General features: G+C 43.0%; 3 protein-coding genes across 17 annotated transcripts in view; 2 read left to right on the top strand and 1 right to left on the bottom strand.

Annotated features, from left to right (window-relative positions):
• Positions 1 to 202: 202 nt before the first annotated feature.
• NAA38 (N-alpha-acetyltransferase 38, NatC auxiliary subunit) lies at positions 203 to 24,140 on the bottom strand. Of its 5 annotated transcripts, XM_053930553.2 has the most exons (5): positions 23,949 to 24,140; positions 22,071 to 22,167; positions 9,462 to 9,484; positions 532 to 1,246; positions 203 to 361 (listed from the first exon to the last, which is right to left on the bottom strand). In XM_053930553.2, exons 4-5 carry the CDS (start codon positions 944 to 946, stop codon positions 249 to 251), a joined length of 528 nt encoding a protein of 175 aa, XP_053786528.1. In that variant the 5' UTR covers positions 947 to 1,246; positions 9,462 to 9,484; positions 22,071 to 22,167; positions 23,949 to 24,140; the 3' UTR covers positions 203 to 248. The 5 variants fall into 5 exon arrangements, with proteins under 5 accessions (XP_053786528.1, XP_053786526.1, XP_053786527.1 ...); XM_053930551.2 differs by lacking the exon at positions 9,462 to 9,484; XM_053930552.1 differs by lacking the exons at positions 9,462 to 9,484; positions 22,071 to 22,167; positions 23,949 to 24,140 and adding an exon at positions 1,829 to 1,951.
• CYB5D1 (cytochrome b5 domain containing 1) lies at positions 1,491 to 5,214 on the top strand. Of its 3 annotated transcripts, none has more exons than XM_024564819.4 (4): positions 1,491 to 1,777; positions 1,870 to 1,946; positions 2,107 to 2,289; positions 2,873 to 5,214. In XM_024564819.4, exons 1-4 carry the CDS (start codon positions 1,618 to 1,620, stop codon positions 3,101 to 3,103), a joined length of 651 nt encoding a protein of 216 aa, XP_024420587.1. In that variant the 5' UTR covers positions 1,491 to 1,617; the 3' UTR covers positions 3,104 to 5,214. The 3 variants fall into 3 exon arrangements, with proteins under 3 accessions (XP_024420587.1, XP_024420586.1, XP_045054956.1); XM_024564818.4 differs by having other exon boundaries at positions 2,071 to 2,289; XM_045199021.3 differs by having other exon boundaries at positions 2,071 to 2,289; positions 2,410 to 2,997.
• CHD3 (chromodomain helicase DNA binding protein 3) overlaps positions 23,576 to 24,791 on the top strand; it is a 25,493-nt gene continuing 24,277 nt past the window's right edge. For all 9 annotated transcript variants that reach the window (XM_053930541.1, XM_053930543.1, XM_053930549.2 and 6 more), the window contains exon 1: positions 23,576 to 23,864. In XM_053930541.1, coding sequence (XP_053786516.1) covers positions 23,600 to 23,864 — 265 coding nt within the window. In that variant the 5' untranslated portion in view covers positions 23,576 to 23,599. The remainder of the gene's footprint in view (positions 23,865 to 24,791) is intronic.

The following is a 24,791-nucleotide window of genomic DNA, read 5'->3' as shown; positions in this document are numbered from 1 at the left end:
AGGGGTCCACCCTGGGGCCTGTTGGTCCGAAGCTCAGCCTGCCCCCAATCCCCGCCCGCGAACCTGAAGGGACATTTGGCACTCATGGACGTCCAGGTTGTGGAAGGAGGGTTGACAGTGCTTCCAACTTCAGATAAACCTCTCCTCTAGGGGTGGGGTGAGATCTCTGCCCAGGCATCCCAGCTAGACACACACAGGCCACTTAGGTTACAAGTTTAATGAAGTCTGAAAGGCATGCGCGATCGTGGTTAGATATAGGGAGGCCCCGCCAGGCTCTCCCTTTGCACCTCAATAGAAACGATGTGATGTCCGGGTACCATGGCCAAGCCCAGCACACGGGGTTCTCCAGCAGAGAAGGAATCTGGAAAGAAGGGTCAGAACATCAGGGAGGTAGGCCAGCGTCGGTCCCACCCCTTTTGAGCCAAGACTTCCAGCCCCAGAAAATAAGGGGTGCAGCCAGGCACTGCACAGAAAGGGAAATGCCTTGAGGCTCCACTGCATTCCCAGGCGGTGGATTTCCCGGGCACTGACCCGAAGGCTTGAGGAATTCCTGCGCCGAACCTAGGATAACATTGCAGTCGCGGTCGGTGCAGAGGAAGCAGCCGACCAGTGTCCGTCCATCTGTCATACGAATGCGCATAGTCTTGTTGAGTAGAGCCTCCAGCTGCCGCCGGGCTCGAGCGGCCGGCGAGTCCTCGCGCTCTCCGTCTGAGTCCTGCGCGGGGCAGGACACGAGCTCAAACCGTACCGCCCGGGCTGTTGCCCGCCCACGGAACCACAGCTCCCGACAGCCCGTGGGGCGCTCACACGAATCCCAGAGGCTGCTGGGAGCTGCAGTCCCCCCTTTATCCCCCCACCTTGCTCCCCGACTGCCCCTCAATCTCGGAACCCAAGCCCGCGCTAACCCCAGCACTAGAGCTGCTTTGACGCCGGCTGCAACAGCCATTCTCCTCTCGTAGCAGCACGGTTGGTCCAGCTCCGGCCATTTGTCCCAGGGCCTCCTCCAGGCCCTTCAACTCCCTAAAAACCTTTCAGGTCCGGTGGTCTGAGATATCGCGAGCTCTCCAGGCAGTTTTTCTTTCGCGAGATCACCTTTCCTCCTAGTCTCCTCTGTAACTGTAGAGATCTCGCGATCTTAAAGCTTTTCCAAGGCTGTGGTTCACAGAGGGCTATTACGCCGGATGTATTCAGATATCGCGAGAAACTTTCTCTCTCCCGTTTTTGTTTTTCATATTCTTGAAAAGCCCTGGAATTCAGCAAGAATATATTTTTTCATAAACGCACAACTCCCCCTTGTTTTCCTACCTCGTGAGAAACTCTATCCTAAATATCCCTCGTAGCCCAGACCACTCTGAATTAGAACACTGTGCTCGCTTTCACCCCGGAACACCTGAGGCTGTAACTCAATTACTTGAAAGCGAGTATCAGACTACGTTTCCCATGAGCACACGCCACTCTTCGCCCACCCAGCAGCTGATCTCTTTGGACGGTGGCTGGAAAAGGACAATGGTTTCCATGTCAGCGGATAAACGCTCTCACTTTAGCACCTGGAAGAGGGAGAATGCTGTGCTGAGTGTGTGCTGAGGAGTGAGGGAGCCACTTAAAGGATCAGTAACCATGCCGCGCCGGGGCCTAGTGGCTGGGCCAGACTTTGAGTATTTCCAGCGTCGATATTTCACGCCGGTTGAGGTAGCTCAACACAACCAGCCGGAAGACCTCTGGGTGTCTTACCTGGGATATGTGTATGACCTAACGCCGTTGGCACAAGAGCACAAAGGTAAGGGTCACACTTTGGGTCAGCTTCGGGGTGTGTATTTGGGGTGCCTACTTCTTGGGCAGACAGCAATGGCGGCGGCTGCTCCTTCTCAGGAGATCTGCTGCTGAAACCCATCGTGGAAGTTGCGGGCCAGGACATCAGCCACTGGTTTGATCCCAAGACCAGAGACGTGAGTTCTGCCCGGTGTTAGGGGGAGGGACACTAGAAAGCAGGAATGGGGAGGAAAAGCAGGGGCTAGCCAGAGCCTGAGATGGTGACTGTTCCACCCCTTGCCCCCAAACCCTGCGTTAAAGATCCGCAAGCACATAGATCCACTGACTGGTTCCCAGAGATACCGCACCCCTCGGGGCCGCTTTCTGCACATCCCACCTCAGCTGCCCCGTTCCGACTGGGCTAATGACTTCGGGAAGCCCTGGTGGCAGGGATCGCGTTATGAAGTGGGGCGGCTGTCAGCCAAGACCCGGAACATCCGTATAATTAACACCCTTACGTCGCAGGAGCACACCCTGGAGGTGAGAACTCGTGCCTGGGGGCAGGTTAGAGGGAACTGGGTATCCCGGCAAATCTCCAAGTAGATCTTCAGGTCATCAGCTCTCCAAAACCGTTGGGAACTGTATTTTCTCCCCTTTTAGGTACAAGCGAGGAAAGCAGACCACCTAGGTCCCCACGGTTGGGAATTTGAGAAGTGACTGGGTCACAGGGTACAAGAGACTCCTTCATAAGCTCAGGGCAGCAGTTTATACATCTTAGTGCTGGTGGTCCTTGGAAGCTTTTACATGCTGTTGGAGAGCAGTTGAAATTGGACTCTTAATAGTCTACCCTATTTTGGGATTGAGGTTACCAGGCAGTGACAATGACCCTTAGAGCCATCTATTAGAAGTGGCTGCCATAAAGACAGGTAGGACTTTAGGGCATGGTGGGGCTCCAACTTCATTTCCGGGACTGTGGAGTGTCTGAAGTGTATCTGCCAAGGGAGAACTCTGATCCCAACTTTGTCACCTTTTGGGTCCCTGACCTTTGCTTGGAAAGTGTGTGTGTGTGTGTGTGTGTGCCCCACCCAGAATTCTGGGAATGGGGTACTTTCGTGTTCTCCAGGTGGGGGACCTGGAATCAATGTGGGAAATCCTACACCGCTATCTCCCCTATAATGCACATGCTGCCAGCTACACATGGAAATATGAAGGGAAGAACCTGAACATGGAATATACCCTGGAAGAGAATGGGATCCGGGATGAAGAGGAAGAATTTGACTATCTCACTATGGATGGTACACTCCACACACCTGCAATACTGCTGTACTTCAATGATGACCTCACAGAGCTATAGGAAAGGAGATATATGCTGATGTAGACTCAAGACATATTTTGAATTTGGCTGTTTCTGTACCCTATAGGAAAAGAGATGGGGATTGGGTGGGGAGGTGTGCCTGGACCTTGACCTCCATTCTACTCTGGGAACTGGCCTGTGGTTCCCACGCTCTTCTGAAATGTAAAGGTCCGATTCTCCAGGTCTATTATAATTTACTCTGAAAAAGTTAGGGAGAATGCTAGAAATTAATTTTAAAAAATGATTCAAGAAGACAAAGTATCTTGGATTAGGGAGATGTAGCATAGTCAGATAGAGCTCAGGCAGAACTTTTTGATAATAAGAGAAAGAGAAGTCCTACCCAGGATGAGGGATGGAACAACGTTTTTTGGCAATGATGGAAATGGGATGGCTGCAGGAATACGGTGTTTACAAAGACAAATAGGAAGTAGCTATCACTGGCCATACAAAACTGGCTAATTTCTCTTCTGAATAGTATTTGGCAGCTGAAACCCAAGGGGAAGAATGGAAGTGAATGGTTACCAGGGATTTCAGGTTCAATACTATACTATGTGCTTTATACACCCTATTTAATATAACTACCCATTACCACTATTCTACAGGTAAGTCTTTTGAAGTTTTGCAAGATTTAATAGCACAAAGGCATATTCGTTAGTAACCAGAATGTAAACCCAAGTCGACCCAATTCCAAAGTCCATATTCTTTTCATTGTAAATGGAATATCCCAATGTCCTAAGCTCATTAAGCAATGGGAAGCTGTAGGCCTCTTGTGCAGTCAGCTGTTTTTTCTGTAGTACTTGTCTTTGGAAGGGAGGTCTGCAGGGGCAGAGAGGAGGCAGTCAGGCTAAGTGTAAGCTCAATGATAGTTATTGAGGATACTTCCTGGTTAAACTAAAATCAAAATTTTTCTTTTTCAAGGAAAAGAGATGGGTATATACTGATTGCAGGAAAAACTAGAGTTGGGAAAGGGCTTTCAGAGTGGGACACTTTGGCCCTGGCTGGTGTAGCCCAGTGGATTGAGTGCTGGCCTGTGAACCAAAAGGTTTCTTATTCAATTCTCAGTCAGAGCACATGCCTGGGTTGCAGGGCTGGGTTGTGTGAGAGGCAACCAATTGATGTATCTCTCGCACATCACTCCCTCTCCCCTCTCTCTCTAAACAAATAAAATCTTTATAATAAAACCCAGAGTAGGACACTTTGGGGACACTTTGGAGTAAAAGGGAGGCAAATGGCACAGGAACATGAGGAGAACATGAAAAGCAGGCTTGACTTTGCAAGATGTTGATTCTACAAGTGAGAGCTTGACAGGGGTAAGTAAAGAGAGGAGCTAAGTAAGTCAAAACTCCTGATGACCAAAAGAGCACCAGCATATTACAACCATACAACCATATTTGGTCCCATTTAACCTAATCATAGGGGAGAATTAGAATAGCAGGTGAATTTCCTGATAGTAGCAGCAAAAAAGAAGCAGGGAGGAGGGAATAGTGCATCTTCCTGATGTGAGGCACTAGGGCCCAGAAAAAGGTGGCCCCTGTGAGACACTGGGTGGGCTGCATAGGAGTTTTTTGAGGAGCTATGAAAGGGATGGACAAAGGTGGAGACATCTGTATTGGCTTCAGCAGTATCTGAACACACTGTGAGACTGAGGGCTTCCATTCAGTCCCATGTAATGCAGGAGTCTATGAATTATCTGAATTGTTTTGAAATTTAATTAATTCTGCAATGCTTTCATGTGTATCTTATTTGCTCATTTAAACACTAAACTCTTTGAAAACCAAAGCTATGCCGTTTGCTGTGGACCTATGCTATCCTCAGGGCCTGTGCCTATGCGATCTGCCCCTGTTCCAGAGTCTCCTACTACAGTACCTGTTGCCAGAAACATCCCTCTCCTCACACACCCAGTCACTCTCCAAGTAGACTAACTCCTAAGTATCTCCGGAGTTTGTCTTGTTTTTTCCAAGCTATCACCACCTCTATGTTAAAATTATGGATGTAATTGGCTGGTCGGCTGCTAGATTGTAAGCTCCTGAGGGCAGAGATCATGTCCATCTTATTCCCTGCTGTATTCCCAGTGTTAGGCACACAGTTGCTGCTCAATAAATTTCGATTGAATTCAAATGTTAAGTGAATTTATCTGTCTATAATAACTGGTGGAGGCAAGGTGGGACCAAGAAATAGGATGTCTGGATCCTGTGCTGTAATCTCTATCCACATGTTTTCTTTCCTTGCTCGCCATAGATCCAAGACCAAAACTTCCACAGGGGTTCTTCCTTTTACCAGAACTTTTTTTGGGGCAATCTGTCATTCATTTCCCCACATGGCCACTAGGTGGCTATAATTGCCTACACAGTCAGGGAGAGGGACCTGGAGGAGGGGAAACTAGGTTAGGATCAAAGGTGGCCTCATTGAAATTTATGGCTGGGAGGGAAAGGCTAAAGGGAAAAAAAAAAAAAAAAAAAGGAAAACCTACAAGGCCACTATTCTATTAGCATTAGGTTTATTCCTGTTTTTAATCTTTTCCACAAGCACATGCCAGGAAAGGAATGTAGTTTGAGAAATAAAATGCATGGGATAATGCATAGAGGATCTGACTGCAGGTATGGGTGTGTATGGGGTAAAGCGCAGAGCTGTGGAAGGGTAAAGACCAGATTTTTAAGTTAATAGAGAGCATTTAATTATTAATATTTACTGACATTTTTGGGTAGGGAGGCTATAAAGTTTTCCACTAGGCACTACCTTATTCCCTAAATATCCAAGAGGATATTTACATGAAGAATATGTAAATAATGCTTTAGCCTAAAACCTAGCAAGTAAATAGAACATGAGTGTATGGTCCAAGTCCTCTTGTGGTAACTCTTGATTTGGAGGGAGGTGGGGTGGCAGATTATTCAAAGCTGCCTGTCCTCAGTAAATTATAGCAGCTTCCAAGGACTCAGTTGGCAAATATTTCCCACAGGCCTCAGTCCCTATATGCACACATCCCTGGGGGTAATAAAAAGGTGTTTTTTGGTTTTTCTTTACTGTTCCTTGCAGGAAGCTTGCCTACTCAATGGGATAACACACACACGAGAAAGGTAAATGAAAACGGTACCTCATAAAGGACCAAATTATGGTATTGAAAAAGTTTCCATCATCATAGCAGCAAGTCACAGGTATTGTGTGCATGTGTATTATTTTGGAGAAAGGTGCTATAGTTTCCAGTAGTCTCTCAAACTGGCCCAACCTCCTGCCCCTAAGTAATATGTACACACACACACTAATAAAGGCCCTCAAAAGTAAAATATCAAAGGTGATGACACAATGTGGCCCCAGGATTCCTGGCACTTGTTTCAATGGTGTACCTTAACCTGTTACACCTATGTTGCCATGGCAGCAATTCCTAAAGCTTTAACTCTCAGGACAAAGTTCATTACTAGTCTAAAACATTTTATTACTGTCTCAAATTCTGATCTGGATGTACCCTGGATCTGAGTGGGGGATCTATCATTTGGGCTTATGACCACAACACCCAATCGGGATCAGGATAAGGTTAATGCACCCAGCTCCCACATCTGAGTTTAGGTAAACCACATAGATGTTTCATATTGTTTTCATACTGGGAGAACAGTCATTTTATGGTAGATCAGCAGGAGCACATGAAGATTTAATTGTAGAGAAAGCAGACAACTTGAAATCTGAATGACCTTGGAAGTCAATGATTAGGCATTCAAAATACAAATAGATATGCTGTGTAATTACTGAGTATTCTAGGCACATGGAAAAAAAAAAGCTGGCAAATGAATAAGTGAAATGAGACCATTAAAGTGGGGTCAGGGGTAAAGAAGATTGAGAGGATGAACAAGATGGTAGAGAGATTGCTAGAATTAAATCTCTTACTGGGAGTGGCTCAGCTCCTGCCCTGAGGGAGCTCAATGTTTAATGGGAAGTTGGGCATCCAGCTTCAATCATCTGACTTAATCATTTCTGTATCCCCAACAGCCATATAATGCCTGGCCAAGTGTATGATGAACACGTTTGTTTCAGGAATGAATGGTATACATAACCCCTGCTATTTAAAATGTCTGAACTCAGAAGCCAAACAGATTGAGATAATGTGGTGACCCTTGCTACTTGGCCACTCTCTTTGTTTGAAGAGAGCTGAAGAGATCCCAATAGTAACATTTGTGTTGACAAATTCTTCTAATCCTTCTATAGAATAGTAAGGAAGATGAAATATTCCCTTGCCCTTAGTAAACAGCCTAGAGGGATAGATATTACTCCATCATAGTATATCAGTTGAGGATGTATTTGGCTGCAAGTAACAGAAGACTGACTGCTAAGGCTTAACTACAAGGGATTAATTTTTCCTCACAAAGAATGTGTGTGTTGTAGTGACTCCACTTAATAGTTCATTAATGTCTCAGGTAGCTCCTGTTTTTGTTCTCATGTTTACGGTCTTTTTGGTTGTTCTACTTCTAGCCTGTATTGTGGGCAGGAAGGAAGAAAAGAAGAAGACTAAGGACAATGCCTGTATCAAAGCAAAAAATTTCCCAGACATCCTTAGCAGACCCTTGACTATGTCTCATTGATAGAAAATGCATTCCATAAGAACCCTTAGCTGCAATGGAATCTGGGACAGTATTTTATACTGACAGCCACAACAAAAGCAAGGTCCTCTACTGGGGAAGGAGAGAATAGATACTGGGTAGGAACTAGTGATGTCTTCCACAAGAAGTGTGAACATGCTATTCATCCATTCATTCACAAAAAAGTTACCTAGCACTTTGTGCCAGGCACTGTTCCATATACTGGGAATATAGCAGTGAAAATGACAGGCAAGGCTCTGGCTTTATTGGGACTTACACTTTGTTAAGATAAACAAACAACCAGAGAAGATCATTTCAAATAGCACTAAAAGCTATATATTATATTTGTATGTTTGTATATATACATACATATATAAACACACACATATACACAAATATCTAAAGTACTATAAAGACAAAAAACTAGAATCACATTAGAGGGATGGTTGTATGGTCAGAGGCTTGTGTGAGATGATCACAAAGATTGACCTGTATTACCTATAGATCTACATTTACCTGCATTATCACTTAATCGTCATAACAAACTTCAGTACTGCTTTTATTTAGGTTGAAAAAGGAAGGAAATTGAAGCATAGAGAGGTTAAGCAACCTGTTAAAGGTCATACATCTAGTAAGTAGCAGAGATGGGCTTTGAACCAAGACAGTCATAGGCCGCTGACTTAACTACTGAGTGGCACCACCTGCCTGCATGATAAACAAAAGGATACTGTTCCGGTTAGCTATTCCTGCTTAACAAAAGCATCTCAAGACTTAATGTCTTAAAACCACCACCATAATTTTGCTAATGAATCTGTAATTTGGGCAGGGTTCAGTGGGGACAGCTCATTTCCATTCCGAAAGGTGTCAACTGGGTATACTGCTGAAAGCTGGAGGATTCACTTTCAAAATGGCTTGCTCACATGGCTGGCCAGTCTATCCTGGCTATTGGCTCTTATCCATGTGGGCCTTTACACAGGGCAGGATGGGCTTCCTCAAAGCATGGTGGTTGGGTTCTAAGAGCAAGTGTCCCAAGAGGACCAGGAGGAAGCTGAATCACCTTTTATGACATCGCCTCAAATCCACGGGGGGAGGACTAGACTTCACCTCTCAATGGAAGTGTCAAAGTTAGAGTGTAATAAGAGCATGCTGGTTATTAGATATTATTATGGCCATTTTGGGAAATTGACCACAAATGCACTGGAGGCAAAAGGCAGGATATCCAATTAGCTTTGGGTGTGGATGGAGAGATGGTCTTTGAAGGGTTGTATGTGGGGGTGGGGTGTTGATACTTGAGTAGAGCCTTTTTTGAAAACCTAAGTTGGAATACTGGCCTCACAATCCATTTATTCAATTCATTAATATAATACTTAGCATCTGCTGTCAGGCACAGTGCTGGACTCTGTGGATACACTAATTAAAAAACACAATTTCTGCCCTCAAGAAGCTTACAGTTTAGTGGAAGAGTCAAAGAAGTTTGTGAGCCTTTGACATCTTGCTTCCATTTATACACAGCAGCACAGCAGCCAAGGGAAATTTTTAAAAGTCTAGCAAACTCTTTTTTAAAAAGGTTTTATTTATTTTAGAGAGTGGGGAAAGGAGGGAGAAAGAGGGAAAGAAACATCGATGATTGGATGCCTCTCGCACACGCCCCAACTGGGGACTGGCCTTCAACCCAGTGCCTTGACCGGAAATCGAACCAGCGACCCTTCACTTTGAAGGACAACACTCTATCAACTGAGCCACGCCAGCCAGGGCAGCTTTCATTTTTTTTTCTTATTTTTTTAAATACTTACCTGATGATATGTTTATTGATTTTCTAGAGAGTGAGGAAGGGGTAGAGAGAGAGAGAGAGAAACACCTATCAGTTGTTTCCCGTACATACCTCAAACCCCTAACATAGGTATGTGCCCTGACTAAGGATCAAACCAGCAACCTTTTGGTATATAGGATGATGCTCCAACCAACTGAGCTACCCAGCCAAGGCCCAAGAGAAGCTTTTAAAGTTCTATTTAAAGTCTGCCAAGACTTCCGACTCCTCTTAAAAGGATGTAGGGACACCCTTACTCTTGTCCAGAAGGAGATGATTTGGCTCTTCCAGGATCTTGTCTCCTACAATGGCCTTGTTTCTGAGACTCCCCCAGAAGCTTTCTGCCAGGACCTTCTTATGTACTGTTTCTCTGCATGCAATACCCCAGTCTCTACTCATCATTTGGCCAACTCCTGCTGCTTTAAAGTCTTTGCTTAAATGTTTCCCAGAGAAGTCTTTCCTGATCCCTTCAATTATGTCAAATCTTTAATCACACCCTCTCAGGCTGCCCTGAAACGTCATAGTTACAATTCCAGTATTTACTTTAATTTATTGTTTAATGTCCATCTTCCTCCCTTCTTAGACTATATGCTCCAGGGGGGCAGGGACCACGTCCCTAGCCTAGTGCCCAGCCCAGAGCAGTTAATCAGCATTCACAAAATCAACAAATAAAATCAGATAAATGCTACAAAAGGGCTAAGTATGAAATGCCTCAGGAACATCTAAATCCAGGGGAGATCAAGGAAGGCTTTTTGTTAAAGTATCATCTCAAACTGAGATCTGAAGGACAATGAGGTAGCCAAGTGAAAAGGAATGAAGAGGGTGAAGAGAAAGAATAAATGGCATAAATAGGGAACAGTTTAGAGATGAGACAGTGTGTGGAAAGCTCAGAAGCAGAAATGCAACACTAAGTAAAGCTAAGAGGAGATAGGAGGCATAGGAAGGGTGGGCAATGAGAGACATTAAGGCCAGACCATGTAAAACAAGTTGTTTCTTTTTAAATTGAGATATAATCCACATACATACTATAATATTCACCCTTTTAAAATATATAATTCAGCCCTGGCTAGTGTGGCTCAGTGGATTGAGTGCTGGTCTGCCAACCAAAGGGTTGCTGGTGTGATTCCCAGTCAGGGCACATGCCTGGGTTGTGGACCAGGTCCCTGGTTGGGGGAGTGAGAGAGGTAACCAGTTGATGTGTCTCTTTGCACATCAATGTTTCTCTTCCTGTCTTTCTCCCTCCCTTCCCATCTCTCTAATAAATAAAATCTTTTTTTTTTAAAGTACACAATTCAGGGTCAAGGATTTTATAGAGAATGGCATGATCAGATTTGCATTTTAAAAGGTCACTTTGCTGTATAATGTCAAGAGAAAATGGAATGGAGGGGAGAAAAGGGGAATAAAATGAAGACAGAGACTGATGCTACTGCAGCAGTCCAGGAAAGATGAAGGTAGCCAGAACTAAGTTAGTGGCAGTGGGGATCAAAGAATATGAACTGAAGTTGTAAAAGAATTGCACAACTCAATAATTTACTGGGAGGGGGTCTGGGGCAGCAGGAGCACTCCTGGATGACACCCAAGTTTTCTGGCCTGTGTGACTGGGGTGATGATGAAGGGGAATGCTGGGGGAGGACTCTGATTGTAGAGGAAGATGATCTGTATTTAGTTAGCTGTATGAAGTAACACTGGTGCATGCAAATACAGAAGTCCAGATCTTACTGGATATATGGGACTAGATCCTGAAGAGGGCTAGAGTTTTAAGTATGGGAATTACCAGTAGAGTAACTATTGCCAAAATCAAGGATTAGACCACCTCAATAATGGAGCGTTATTTAAGTAGAGGGCCTGGGAGGAACAATACCTAAGGAAAGGGAGGAGTAGACTCAGAAGGAAAAGCCAGAGGTGTGAGAGACACCCCAGGAAAATGGTGCCATGGAAGCCAGAGAGAGGAGGGAGTGGTAAAAGCATGAAATGTTACAGAGGTCAAGGAAAGGACTTGAGTTTCCATGTTTAGCAAACACAAAGTGGTGGTGTATTAGAGTAGGAGTTAGTGAGATATGAATGGGACAGTCATAGACAAAATCCAACTGCATGCAGTAGGGATGAGTTTTCTGGCTTTGTAACCATGCACAGAATACTTTCCTTCCTTTAGATTCCATTTAACCATAAAATATAGATAACAGAAGTACGATTGCATTAAAGACAATAGGCATAAACCAGGACATGGCCACTTAAAAAGAAGCAACCTCCAGTGTTGTTGAGAAGATTAAAATAAGATGTGGGAAAATGTCCAGCAGTACAAAAGGTCCTTGGCACACAAAAATTTTAGTTTTCTTTCCCTCTCCTTGTGATAGCCACTCTTTATTTAGTAATGAATGATTCCCTTGGGATTCTCCGAGATTCAGCATTATTTAGCATCTAGGTAATATCTATCATGATTAGAAAGTCAGTAGACCATATCTGTGACTACCATTTGGTTTCAGACCTAACAACAGTGTTTGTGCCTCCATTAGGAAAATTACTTGCATCCAGTAAAATGTGGTTTGTTCCATGTCATGCTGGAGTTTAGCTTATTTATATAAAGCAGGGGAAGCAAGGAAATGGGACAATTATTGGGAGCAAGAGTAACTAAAGTCCGTACTTTGCTTCTTCAGTTTAAGGTGCTATTCATAACTCTGATCACGAATCTTCTCACCTTACAATCATCATTGAGTCTCCCTGACTTGAGAAATGACTAATAGTAAACTTGACTGTTGAGAAAAATAGCTACCAATTATTGAGCACCTTATGGCTAGCACTTTATGTAAGTTAGTTCACTTCAACCTTACTACAATATAAGGTAGGCATTAATATCCCAGTTTTACAGATGCGGGAACTGCGACATGCGGGGTAAGTAGCTTGCTCAGTGTCACTATCATTAAGTGACAAGAACTTGGATTCCAGGTGCTACCAGACTCCAAAGCTCAACTCTTTCTCTAATGGAGGGAGTAGATAAATTCATTATTTGGCTCTGGAATACATTTTAGGAGTTACACAATTTTAAAATAGAATCTTTTTTAAAACTTAGTTGATTTTAACTTACTAATCATAACTAACTTAGTCTGATATGAAAATGACTCCTTGTCCAGAGAGTTAGATGGTGAAAAGTCCAAGAGCCAGCAGAGGCGCATGAGGAAGCCAGCTTGGGCTAGCATTCACCAGATAAAACTGTAACCTGAAAGATAGTCAATCAGCTGGGGAAGGTGTCAAGGCAATTCTGCTGAAACAACTGGGGCTTGACAATAGATGGAAAGCAAGGCACTTCAATCCGGCCAGTCAACAGAAAAGTGTAAAGACACTGTTACAAGTCAATGTCAAAAGGGAAAAAAATGTTTAGTGTTTGCCACACGTGGAATGGAGAGAAAGGTTTCTGGTTAGGAAGTCGAGCACAGGACTGAGTCAGGTGTCAGTCTTCAAATGAAGGGTGGGGAATGATCAGAAGGTGAACAGATGAAAGTGAGGAAGAGAAGTAGAGGGGTATACAGTCAGACTGCAGGAATCTTTTCACACAAGATGGGGGAATCTGGAAGCAACCCTGGAGATAAAGAAATTCCCTCAAGTATGTGGTCTGTTTCCAGGTTTATTTTCTATATTATTTTACACTATCCTTTTGGGATTACCCAATTTTATAAACAAATGTTTGATACTATCTAATTCTCTCTTTCTATATACATCTTAAATTAATTTTTAAAACTAATTTTTTTTATTATAGAATATGAGCTCTTCACAGAAAATTCCAGGCAGAGAAGCATAAAGATGCAAAACAAAAATCTTTCTTATTGCTAACACTCAGCATAAACCACTATTAACATTCTAACCACTTCCTTTAAGTATTTTCCTACATGCTTGCAATTATACTACATATGTGATTTTATAGTTTTATGCAATTAAAATTAGATCATAAGTATTTGCTCATGTCATTTTATCAACGTGGCAAAAGGTTAATAATCAGATCAGTAATCTAGGTGAAGAATTTATATATGGGTATTCATTGTACTCTTTTAACTCTTCTGTAGGTTTGAAAAATTTTTTTAATTAAGAAGTTACAGGTGGGAAGGGAAATAATCTCAAAGAAAAAGCAAGGGAATGACGACTGGCTGGGTGGGGGCAGGAGAGGAATGTGAAATACAGATCATCTGAGGCTTTAAAGATCTTACTACTATTATATTTATTAAACCAGGTGGTGGATACATGTATTCATTTTAATATTCTGTGGTTAATTTATGCTATAGGTATTCTTTTGAGCCTATTAAATAGTTCTCAATAGATGAAATTTTTAGTTAAAAACCTCCATATTCAACATTTTAATGGTTTCTCATAATCTTTCATTGATATGTAACTTTCTCATCCAAACTAGCTTCCAGATTGCAGATTTTTCTTTTTTAAGATTTTATTCATTTTTAGAGAGAGGGAGAGAAACATTGATGTGAGAGAGAAACACCGACCAGTTGCCTCTTATATATGCCCTGACTAGGGACTGAACCCATAACCCAGGTATGTGTCCTGACTGGGAATCGAACCAGCAACCGTTCGTTTTGCAGGTTAATGCTCAACCAACTGAGCCACACCAGGTCCACAGTCTTTTTTAAAAAATTGAGATGTAATTCATACACCATAAAATTCACCATTTTAAAGTGTATAATTCAAAAATTTTTAGTATATTTACCAGGTTGCGCAGCTATCACCAATACTTAATTCCAGAATATTTTCATGACTGCAATAAGAAATCCCATACCCATTAGTAGTCATTTCCCATCTCCTCCCCCCAAACCCCAGCAAACAATGCTCTATTTTCTATCTCTGTAAAGTTATTCTGGACCTTTCATATAAATGGAATCATATAATATGTGGCCTTTTATGTCTGGTTTCTTTCACTTAACATGATGTTTTCGAGGTCCATCCATGTTGTAGCATGTATCAGTACTTCATTCTTTTTATGGTTGAATTGTATCGATATACTATATTTTCGTTTATCCACTCCTTAGTTGATGGACATTTGGGTTGTTTCCACATTGGAGTTATTAATGTGAATAGGGGCATGAATAATGCCCCTATGAAGATTCATATACAAGTTTTTGTGTGGATATGTTTCAATTCTCTTGGGTATGTATACCTAGAACTGAAATTACTGGGTCATATGTAACTCTATATTTAATTTTCTGAAGCCCTAGCAGTTGGCATTTTTCCTGACCTCCATGAAGCACCTAGCACCAATGATACCCTCTGGAACTGTCTTCTTGCTTTACCACAGTAACACTATCTGGTGTACCTACCAGCCTAACAATTTCCACTTTCTTCTTTGGCTTCTCTTCTCTCCCCTTCATTCTTCAAAGTTCCTCTAATGTTCTGGCCTCTACTCATCACTTGATATACTAACAATTCTTACCCTTTAAAGAGGTACCAACACCTACTATAACTTTCTATCATTAACTTAACCACTCTAGTCAGATGAGGTCCACATTCTGCTTGCTAAGTACTTTCTTACTCAACCTGGGCTGCCCTCCTTCCTCCTGTTTATACATCTTAAGTTTTCTTTTGGGGCCTACTTCAAATACAGCTTCACATGAAAGTTCCTCAAGTTCCTCTTCCCCCCACCAGATCTCTCTTCTCTGAACACTCAGATTTTACAGCCCGTAACAATCATCACTACCACATATTGATTATTGAGTTTCCGTTGTGTGTGTTCATGTCTGATCTCAAAAAGTGTCTCTCCTTTCTCCACCTAGCTAATCCCTTGGTGACTAAAAATTTTCGAGTTGCTTTAAAAGATGCACAATGAAAAAAATTCCCTTCCCAGTTATAACTACTACTGTTTCTTGTGTATTCTTCCAGGACTATTCTATGGATATTCATATTTGTTTTTCTTTTATCACTAGTTCTTTATTACATGAGCTCTTCTGTGCCTTTCCTTTTGTTCCCACGTATGTTAGTTTTTAAACTAGAACTTCACTAATGTTTTCAAAAGTGTAACTATATCACATCCACAGATTGTACTTTGATTAGATATTTTTCTCTTCAAAGAACTAGAGATTAATGAGGAATGATTTCTTCACAGGAATCATACTACTTTTTGTGTTATTTGGCTTCATTTGTTAATGTAATCATGAGGTTACTTAAATTTGTTTAAACAAATAATAAATGAATAATTTCTCATTATAAAAATTCAAAATTATTAATAAAGCTAAATATTCCCCTTCACTATTCTCTCCCCAAAGCAACCCATTTCCAGTTTGATAAGTATATGTCCAGAATTTTTCCTTTTAGTTTTTCTCTTGTTTGTTTTGTTTTCTATGTCCAGAATTTTTAAAGGCATTTATATACATATAAAAGTACCTGTAGAAACATATAGTATTTTTTTGGCTTCTTTGAATACAAATTAACTACATAATATAATACGTATAGGGTTGGGAAAATGTAGGTTTACAGTTTTGAGTATGTGAAACACAAAAGTTTATTCTTGTATTAACATTTATTAATTATTGTATTATTTTCCATACGAACTGTAAACCTACTTTTGCCCCATGCTGTATTGCTTCACAGCTTTCTTTTTTCCATTCAACAACATAATAGAGAATCTTACAATGAAGATGTAACTTATTTTTCTTAATTGCTATGTAGTTTACTTAGCTGTTCCTTATGTTGGAGATTTAGGGTGTTTCCAACTTTTTACTATTACAATGTTGTAATGAACATCTTTGTACAAGTAATCTGATATGCACAAGTATGAAGACCGTTTCTCTAGGGTAGATGCTAAGAAGTTGAACTTTTTAGAAAACATGCAAGTTTAAAAGTGTACTAAATACAATTAAATTGACCATTGCCAGTTCTGTAGTATAGTTGTTGTAGGTAATAAGTTATATATGTGACCATCAATTTCACATACTAGTTCCTTAAAACTCTAGGAATCCCATGGACTTAGAAGTCATTCAGTATATCGTATAAAGATAAATTGGAAAATATAAGTGCAAATCCTGGTCTAACAACTAACTTAGCAATCCTTTCAACATCCGGGCCCCAGTTTCTGTACCTATAAAATTAAAGTAACATTTCTTTTTTATTTTAAAAAATATTTTATTTATTTTTAGGGAGGGAGAAAGAGAGGGAGAAAAACATCATCATATGGTTGTCTCTTATGCACCCCCTACTGGGGACCTGGCCTGCAACCCTGGCATGTGCCCTGACTGGGAATCAAACCAGTGACCCTTTGGTTCGCAGGCCAGCACTCAATCTACTGAGCCACACCAGCCAGGGCTAAAGTAACATTTCTAAAAATATGGTTCCTAGACCATTGGTAGCATGCAAAATGCTTTTATTTTTATTGATTTTATTTTAGTAATTATTTGTACTTTAAAATAAATTACAAAAATATAATTACCCAATCAAATCAAGGACTTATGGATATTTTGTTAGTATTATAAAATGTACTCTTTAAAGGACATTCATCTAAGTTAAAGAAAAGTGAACTGACTTAAAGATTATGCATATAATAGTATATAGTGGGTATATAAATGTCACAAATCATGCATACAATATATGAAGAATTAAAGTTTCTCTCTTCATGAAATCAAGAAGTTGTTAGTTTAAGCAGTAGATCATAGACTTTTATATTTCAATGACCAGTCAAACATTAAAAAAAATAAAGTTAGTGATCAACATGGAGATGCTGACTTTTTCTTGTGCTAAGAATACTAAGAATAACAAAGCCTGCCCCGGCCGGGTAGCTCAGTTGGTTGGAGCACGTCCCTATATGCCAAGGTTGCTGTCCAATGGCTGTCTGGGCACATACAAGAATCAACCAATGAATGCATAAATAAGTGGAACATCAAATTGATATTTCTCCCTCGTATCCTCTCTCTGAAAGCAATAAATAAATAAATAAATAAATAATTTTAAAAAGAACAACAAAACTGAAACTTATACCCATCACCATTATTTAGTAAAAAGATATTAAAAATGTTTTATAACTATAAAAGTACATGTATGTTCTGTTAAAATTGTACAGAAGTATAAAAAGTCATTTGTTTTCTCTATAAAAATCACAGGCATCCTTCCATACAGTTCTACCTCATTTGTAAAATGGACGTTTTTAACAAATATATTGTTAAATACATAAGCATGTGTACATATTGACATATATATTTATTACATGTAAATATAGTATATTACATATTCACTCTGTAGAAAAATATTTATAAGAAATATGTAATCTCATAACAAAGAACAGACCTTACCACAAAAGGACAGGTAACAACCTTACTTAACCATTTTGGGAACCACTGGCTTAGATGACCTTCCATCTCTTAATTCCATGATATCTTTAGCATTTACATGCCCTTCATTATTATCACTAACATATATATTTTAAAAAGACGACTAGGAATCTCTTTAAAATCTCCTTGGGTAGAAAATCGTAGATTGTAAAGTGCTTTTTCAGTTCTTTGACCTGCTTTGTTGCATGAGTTCATGTCTGTGCTCTGGTTCACATCAGGGTTTTACCCTGAGGTCCACAGGCTTCAGGGTATTCATGACACCATGAAAACACATGTGATACTTTGTATACAGTGGTACTCCGGTACTCATCATTTATTTGTTCCGGAACTTGTGACTGAGTGCCGAAACTGACCAGTACCGAACAAGTGATGAGTGATGAAGCATTTTCTCTTGTGCGGTGGTGGTGTGACTCACAGAAGTTCTAGCAAGTGCAACGAGTTCCTGAGCAGGCGCTGAGTGCTGAAACATTTTTTTCTCATCCAAATGTAACGAGTACAGGGTTTGACCAATTCTGAACCTGACAAGTACCACCAATGTATGACTGTATTTACTATTTTTCTGGGGGGAGGGTTTACAACTTCCTATGATCCAAAAAAGGTTAGAAACTATTGCTTTGGGAAAGTTTCTTGCTTTTGCTTTATATAAATAATTCTATTATTATTGGCTTTGAAGTCCCTTACAATGTTTTTCCTTGGGGGGTGGCATCTAATTTTTGGTTTGCATTTGATAGCTGCATGCTTCAGTTCCTTGTTCTCACCTTAATGGTCTTTTCATTAAAAACAAAAAACATTTTCCTCTACCAATTAGTTATATGGTATCTTAATTACTTATTTTATTTTTCTGAAGTACAGGAAAATAGCAAAAGGCACACAGTGGTACCCATGTTGAAACTGACAGGGAAGGGAGATAAGCAGCTAAAGAAAGTGACACACAGGATCAGATAAAAGGCCTGAGGACAGCCAGAATAGGTAGGTAAAAGAAATATAGAGGAACAGGAAACAGAGACACAAGAACAGAGAATATAGAGTAGGATGGCAGAAAAACAGACAGGTTGGCAAGAAAAGGAAGGAGGTGACTGACAAGAGAGGCAGGCAAGATCACCGAGAGGGACAGAAACAGACAAACAGAAAGGGGTAGAGAGAGAGAAAGCAGAGAAAGAAATAAAATAATAATGAAAGAAAGAAGACAAAGTGATGATAATGTTTTATACTACCCAGTGCTTTATGATTTATAAAGTGCAATGACATACATTATTGCAGGCAGGAAGAATCCAGCAGACAGATAGGGTGATGGAGGGATAAAGGCCAATCAGACAGAAGAGAAGGAAGGTGGCCGATAAGAAGCGAGGCTAGAATGGAGCCCAAGACATAGTTAAGAGGAAAGACAAAACCAAGAAAAGAGAAGTGAGAGAGGGAAAGTCAGGAGAGACACAGAGATGGAGAATGAAATCATTAGATTCAGGAATACAGGCAGTAAAAAAGCAGAAATGAAAGAACAGAGCATTGTGTATAAAAGTATTACCATCACCTTTCTGAAGAGACTTAAAGGCGACAGCTTTGTTTCTCCCAAGAAGTTATTACACCTCCAAGGTGGCATGTGAGAGGAATCAAAGCAAGGATGAAAAGGGAGAAAAGTGTTAGTAAGAGGCAGTTTTTTAGACTAGGAGGACGACAAACTTCTTGGACAGGAATAGGTCAACAACAAAAGGGAGCTGCTGAACCTAAAAGGATCTAGATTCACATGCCTTTAAAAAATGCATACAGATGTGGGAAAGGCAAAGTGGGCCTGTATCTACTCTATCTGCATGGTAGCTCGCTTCCAAACTATCTGTACTTACTAAATTGAACCTATGTCTGTAAGGTATTTTTCAGTACCACCAGTGCTTTTCTCAATTAATACATCAGTGATGAGGAGACGAGCAGAGGTGGGCTCTCATCAAGACAATTTATTATGCAGAGTAGGAGAATAGGTGAGAGCAAGCCCTTCCTAAGAGCTCCTCAGGTACTGGTAGTATAGGCATGTGACTAGCAACCAGCCAATCAAAAAGACAAGTGCCATAAAGTAAGAATCAAAGAGACAAGAAGAGATGGTAAGCCCAGTGAAATATGAAGGGGTACTGACAGACTAACAGTGGAAGAAGCACTCAGCAGAACTAGAAGAGAAGTAGGGAGGAATGCAGCAAAAAGCAAGTACACGTAAATATGCAGACTCTTTTCTGGAACAATATCCAAGAAATGTGAAGTAGTGACCAACTCTGAGGAAAGGAACTAAGGGCTGGGGGAGAAAAATAACTAGAGAGGCTTACACTTCACAGGTCACTTTTAGTACTTAAAACATTTTGTACCATGTGTATGTACTATCTATTTAAAAATTGATTAAAAAATAAGAAGAAACACAAAAGCAAGCGGATACAAGGACAGCAGAGCCAGCCAGGTGAGAGCAAAAAGGCAGGAAGACAAGGAGAGATTGGGAAAATGGCAAAAAGACTGAGGCAGACAGACTGAGGAACCAGAAAGACAAAAAGAAAAAGAGACAAGTGAAATGGAGGTAAGCAGTGAGAGAAGGCAAGGTAAGGGGATATGGCAAGTAGGCAGGTAAGAATTTGGGGCAAGGGGTTCACTGAGACGTTTGGGGTAGAGAGCCCATCACCGCTGATGGGATGTTGGGATAGAGGAAGTCAAGGGAGAAAAAGCTGATAAGCAGAAAGACTACAAAGACACTAGCATTAAACATGGAATAGCAGCAAGCAAGTAGGTAGATAGGCAAGAAGACAGACAAGGAAAAAATCATTAACTGGCATAAGTAAGAGGAAGAACAAGTAGAAAGGTAAGATAAGAGAAAAACCAAGACAGAAGCATGGCAAGGCCTGGAAGGTAGACAAACCAAGGCTAAAAAAGTGATAGAGACAGGCAGGCGGGGAGACAGATGGCTAGAGAGAGAGTGGTGGGCAAACAGCCAGAGAAGCAGACAGACAACCAGGGAGAGAAAGAAGCTGGCAGCCAGTCAGGGAGGAGCAGACCGGCAGGCAGGCAGACAGACACCATAATAGGAGTAAGCAGGTAGAGAGACAGGCGGAAACAAGGATAGAAGATCAAGAAGTCAGTAGGGAGAGAAGGGAACAGGAGAAGCAGGCAGGCAGAGGAGGAGATGGACAGGAGGAAGAATCAGGCAAATTAACAGATCCATATGCAAAGCACACTCGCAAGAATGATGAATGTTAGCACAGAGATGCACACAGACACCTTTAGCCACCTACACCTGCAGCTCATGGCACATGTGGCAGGCAGGCAGAGGCACTCGGCACAGAGGCAGAGAGACTGTGGTGCACATGTGTAGCGTTGTCAACAGGCATGTGGGGACACTCTTCCTAGACACACACAGAGGGGCCAGAAAGAGGGGGAGTCAGGCACACAGGAAGAAGAGGCACATGCAGCCAGATCCTGGAAGTCAGAAGTAAACAGATGTGGACAGTTACTTAGAGGTAAAAGAGCCTGAGAGTCAAAGGGATGAGTGTAAAAGTCTCAGTGAAAAATACACATACAGAGAAGCCCATAGACAGAAAAAAGGGAATGAATACCCAGATGGACTAGGAAGAAGAGAGACTGAGAAAGAGGACAGAATATAATCAAATGGAAGAGGGATAGAAGTTAGACTCGTACAGGAATGATATGGGAGTAGAGGCAAGAGAATTCCAAACACCAGGTTAAGGAAAGGTGGATATCAATGTACAATAAAGTACATTAGTGTGTGTGTTTTGGGTGGGTGGGTGAGGGGTAGGTGGCACATCGATAAAGAACATTTGAGCCTCCTAGCAAAAATCTGCATAGTGTTCCTTGTCACTAACTAACACTTTCTGGTTGCTGCCTACCTACCCCCCCCTCTTAAGGTGCTCCTGAACACTGCAGGGGTTGCTGGGTGGCTGGCAGCTATACTTAAAAGGTAGGGAAATAACCCAGGAAAGAAATGATTCCACAGACATAGGGTGAGAAGCAAGGAAAGGGACAAAATGAGATCAAAAGAACAAGAGGAAACTAGAGTAACAAAAGGGTGACAAGAACAAAAAAGGGTAGAACTGAGATGAGCTATTCACCCTCCTTTACTAGCCTTGCTCACATGGCAAATTTTATTTTACGACTTCTCTAATTAAGTCTCTGGATGAGAAAGATACTTTTGGACTCGTTTTCAGTCTTCCATTTGATTCCTGGTACCACTTTTAAGGTAAACAGTGGGTACAATTGGAAATTACGGGTGAGAATCAGATGAAAATATGAGTACAATCCCCTACCTCTTTCTTTTTCTCAGTTCCAGTTACTTTTCTCTTTCATGGTACCTCAGTTTCTTCCACTTTACATTGTTGGAGATCATGGAGGAAGGGAAATACACTGAAATAGGAGAAAAGAGAAAATCATTTCACAATCTTCAGACTTGACTCTTTCCCCTTTATTCTAAAAATATGTTTATTTACCCCTAAATTAACTTTCCAAGTCAGATGAATTTTATATTCAAGCAACCGGGGAAGGGAAAGGCCAGGTAAAGGAGGAAAGAGTGAAAATAAAATATACAATTATTAATCACTGAAAAGGCTGGGCAAAGGGGAGAATCAAACATGGACTCCTTTGAAAAAAACTCAATCATTGTATCTATTCATATATCTGCCCCAAAAGTCACTAGGATTTCTACCACTTTTTTAAAGAAAGAAAGAAAAAAAAAATCCAGTATCCCTTCTCACTTGAAAGATACGTACACAATTAAATGCGTTTTGACTCCAATGAGGTATGTAGAAACAGAGTTATATATAAACATATATTTCATCTTTTTCCTTTTCAATGCCTGAAGGGGAAAAAAACCCTTCACATCAAACCACTCCCTTCTGAAGTATTCAGAAAAAAAAAAAAAAGCGCTTTTCTTTAGAGAAGGGAGGTGGTGAGGAAAAGACTAGTAAAGAAAAGAAAAAATTAAATGTAGTTGGACTAGTATCTAACTAGTTAACCTTTAACAATTTATGCTGATGTCAGACTGAGCATGAGTACTGATTAATGCCCCCCCTCAAATATTTTTTATAAGGGGGAGTTAGTCACAGCAGCCATTTTTGTTTTATGCAGAAATCCTTCATGCCCCCCCACCCGCGCGCACACACACTCAGTACACAAGGAAAATATCTCTATTAATAATCTGTGCACTAATCAGTTATGAAAAAAGGGAGAAATTTGTGGGTTTCTGGGTAGAGGTTTGGAGATGGGGGTGTAACAGGGAGGAGAATGGGGTGGGGGTGAAAAATGAAATATTAAGCCAGCCATTTTGTTTTAAAAGGGGATTTTCCCCCCTCTCCCTTTCTTCATGGAGGGGGTGGCGGTGCTGGAGGGGGGGTTGTTTTAAAAATAATTTCAAGGCGGCCATCTTAGTGCCTCAGCTCTGAGAAATATTTCTGAGCGCCCCCCTCAGAATTTAAATATATTTAAAGTAACGGAGAGGGGGGTAGAGAGAAGTCGAAAACTTTTATATATATATATATTTTTTAATCCCCCTCTCTTGTTCTCTTGGAAGGAGAGAAGGGGAAAAAAAAAGTCTCTCCTCAATTTTTTCCAAGAAAAATTTTGGGGGTGGTTTGGCCCCCCTCCTCAGACGGCGGCCCCGAGGGGGGGGGTTTTGGAGGGGGGTGGCCCGGGGGTTTGGGGGGCTGGGGGAGGCTGAGAGGAGGAGGAGGAGGACGCCGCCGCCGAGAAGGAGGAGGAGGAGGAGGAGGAGGTGGTGGTAGCGGTGGGGGAGGCGGGCGGGCGGTGGGTGGGGGGGTGGTGGGGGGGCCAGAGCCACAGGATGGCTTCCCCTCTGAGGGACGAGGAGGAGGAGGAGGAGGAGATGGTGGTGTCGGAGGAAGAAGAAGAGGAGGAAGAAGAGGGCGACGAGGAGGAGGAGGAGGTGGAGGCGGCCGACGATGACTACGAGGACGACGACGAGGGAATACTCGGGCGCGGGCCGGGCCACGACCGGGGCCGCGACCGCCACAGCCCCCCTGACTGCCACCTCTTCCCGCCGCCGCCGCCGCCGCCGCCCCCGCCGCCGCCGCCACCCCCGCCGCCAGGTAAGCGGCCGCCCGACTCACCCCCCACCCCAGCCCGAGTGGGAGCCGCCGGCGCGCGAGGCCGGGCGGGGGCGAGGCACCCACCGCGCGGCCGAACCGAGGCGAATCCGGGATGCGTAACGCCGGCTCGGGCCCGTCGCCCGCGGCGGTTCGGGCGGTCCGAGCGGTCCCCGCGGGCAGCGACGGCGGCCGCGGGGCCGGGCCTCGTCCCCTCCCCCGCCGCACCCCTCCTCCGCCGCCGCCGCCGCCGCCGCCGTCGCCCCGGCTGGAGAGCGCTGGGCGCGAGCTGCGCGCGCGGACCGGGCCACTCGGTCGCGGCTTTCGGGGGAGGAGGAGGAGGAGATATTTTTTTTTTTTTACCCTCGGCGGGGAGGGGGTAGGCAGGAAACGGCCGAGGCGAAGCCAGGGCCCCCTCCTTGGCCGAACGAGGGACCGCGGAGACCCTGGCGGCCGGACGGCGGCGTGGGGGAGGGGCGCGTGGGGGAGGGGCGGCCGCGCGGGCACCCCTCGGGCGCCGGCCCGGGTGGGGTCGAACTGAGGTAAAGTGGGGTTTCTGCGTGTGGAGCGGACCGCGGCCCTAACCCTCTCCCCTCAGGAGTTGGGAAGGCAGGGGAAGCGGTGCCCATCGGACCCCCACCTGCGGGGACTTCTGTGCCCGCCAACTCAGGGGCGTGCGGTGGGGGAGGGGGCGTGTGAATGTTTGCGGGCGGCTGAGGACTGGGGCAGGTGGTGGCCACACTCCACGCAGACCACTTCCTGGAATCACTCGCTCCTACCCCTGCGCCCCACAGCTCGTCATAGGGAGAGCAGGCGCCTAGAACTGGGGAAGCCAGTTGCCCCCAGTTCCACCTCCTTTATCTCGCCTTTGCTCTGGGCTCTTTTGTGTCAAGTGCGCCTCCCCCTTCCACCCCCCCCCCCCATGACCCT

Source organism: Desmodus rotundus, chromosome 9 (genome assembly GCF_022682495.2).
Source record: "Desmodus rotundus isolate HL8 chromosome 9, HLdesRot8A.1, whole genome shotgun sequence".
Lineage (NCBI taxonomy): Eukaryota > Metazoa > Chordata > Mammalia > Chiroptera > Phyllostomidae > Desmodus > Desmodus rotundus.
The sequence above is the reverse complement of the archived record's forward strand: the minus strand, read 5'-3'. Positions and strand labels throughout refer to the sequence as shown.

What these genes read in the sequence shown, in the direction of transcription:
- NAA38 (XM_053930553.2), bottom strand. Translation starts at nt 946, where the DNA reads ATGGCTGTTGCAGCCGGCGTCAAAGCAGCTCTAGTGCTGGGGTTAGCG. An exon ending in GGAATTCCTCAAGCCTTCGG is followed by an intron (nt 362 to 531) that starts GTCAGTGCCCGG and finishes CCTTCTTTCCAG; the next exon opens with ATTCCTTCTCTGCTGGAGAA.
- CYB5D1 (XM_024564818.4), top strand. Translation starts at nt 1,618, where the DNA reads ATGCCGCGCCGGGGCCTAGTGGCTGGGCCAGACTTTGAGTATTTCCAG. An exon ending in TTGATCCCAAGACCAGAGAC is followed by an intron (nt 1,947 to 2,070) that starts GTGAGTTCTGCC and finishes CCTGCGTTAAAG; the next exon opens with ATCCGCAAGCACATAGATCC. An exon ending in CGCAGGAGCACACCCTGGAG is followed by an intron (nt 2,290 to 2,872) that starts GTGAGAACTCGT and finishes CGTGTTCTCCAG; the next exon opens with GTGGGGGACCTGGAATCAAT.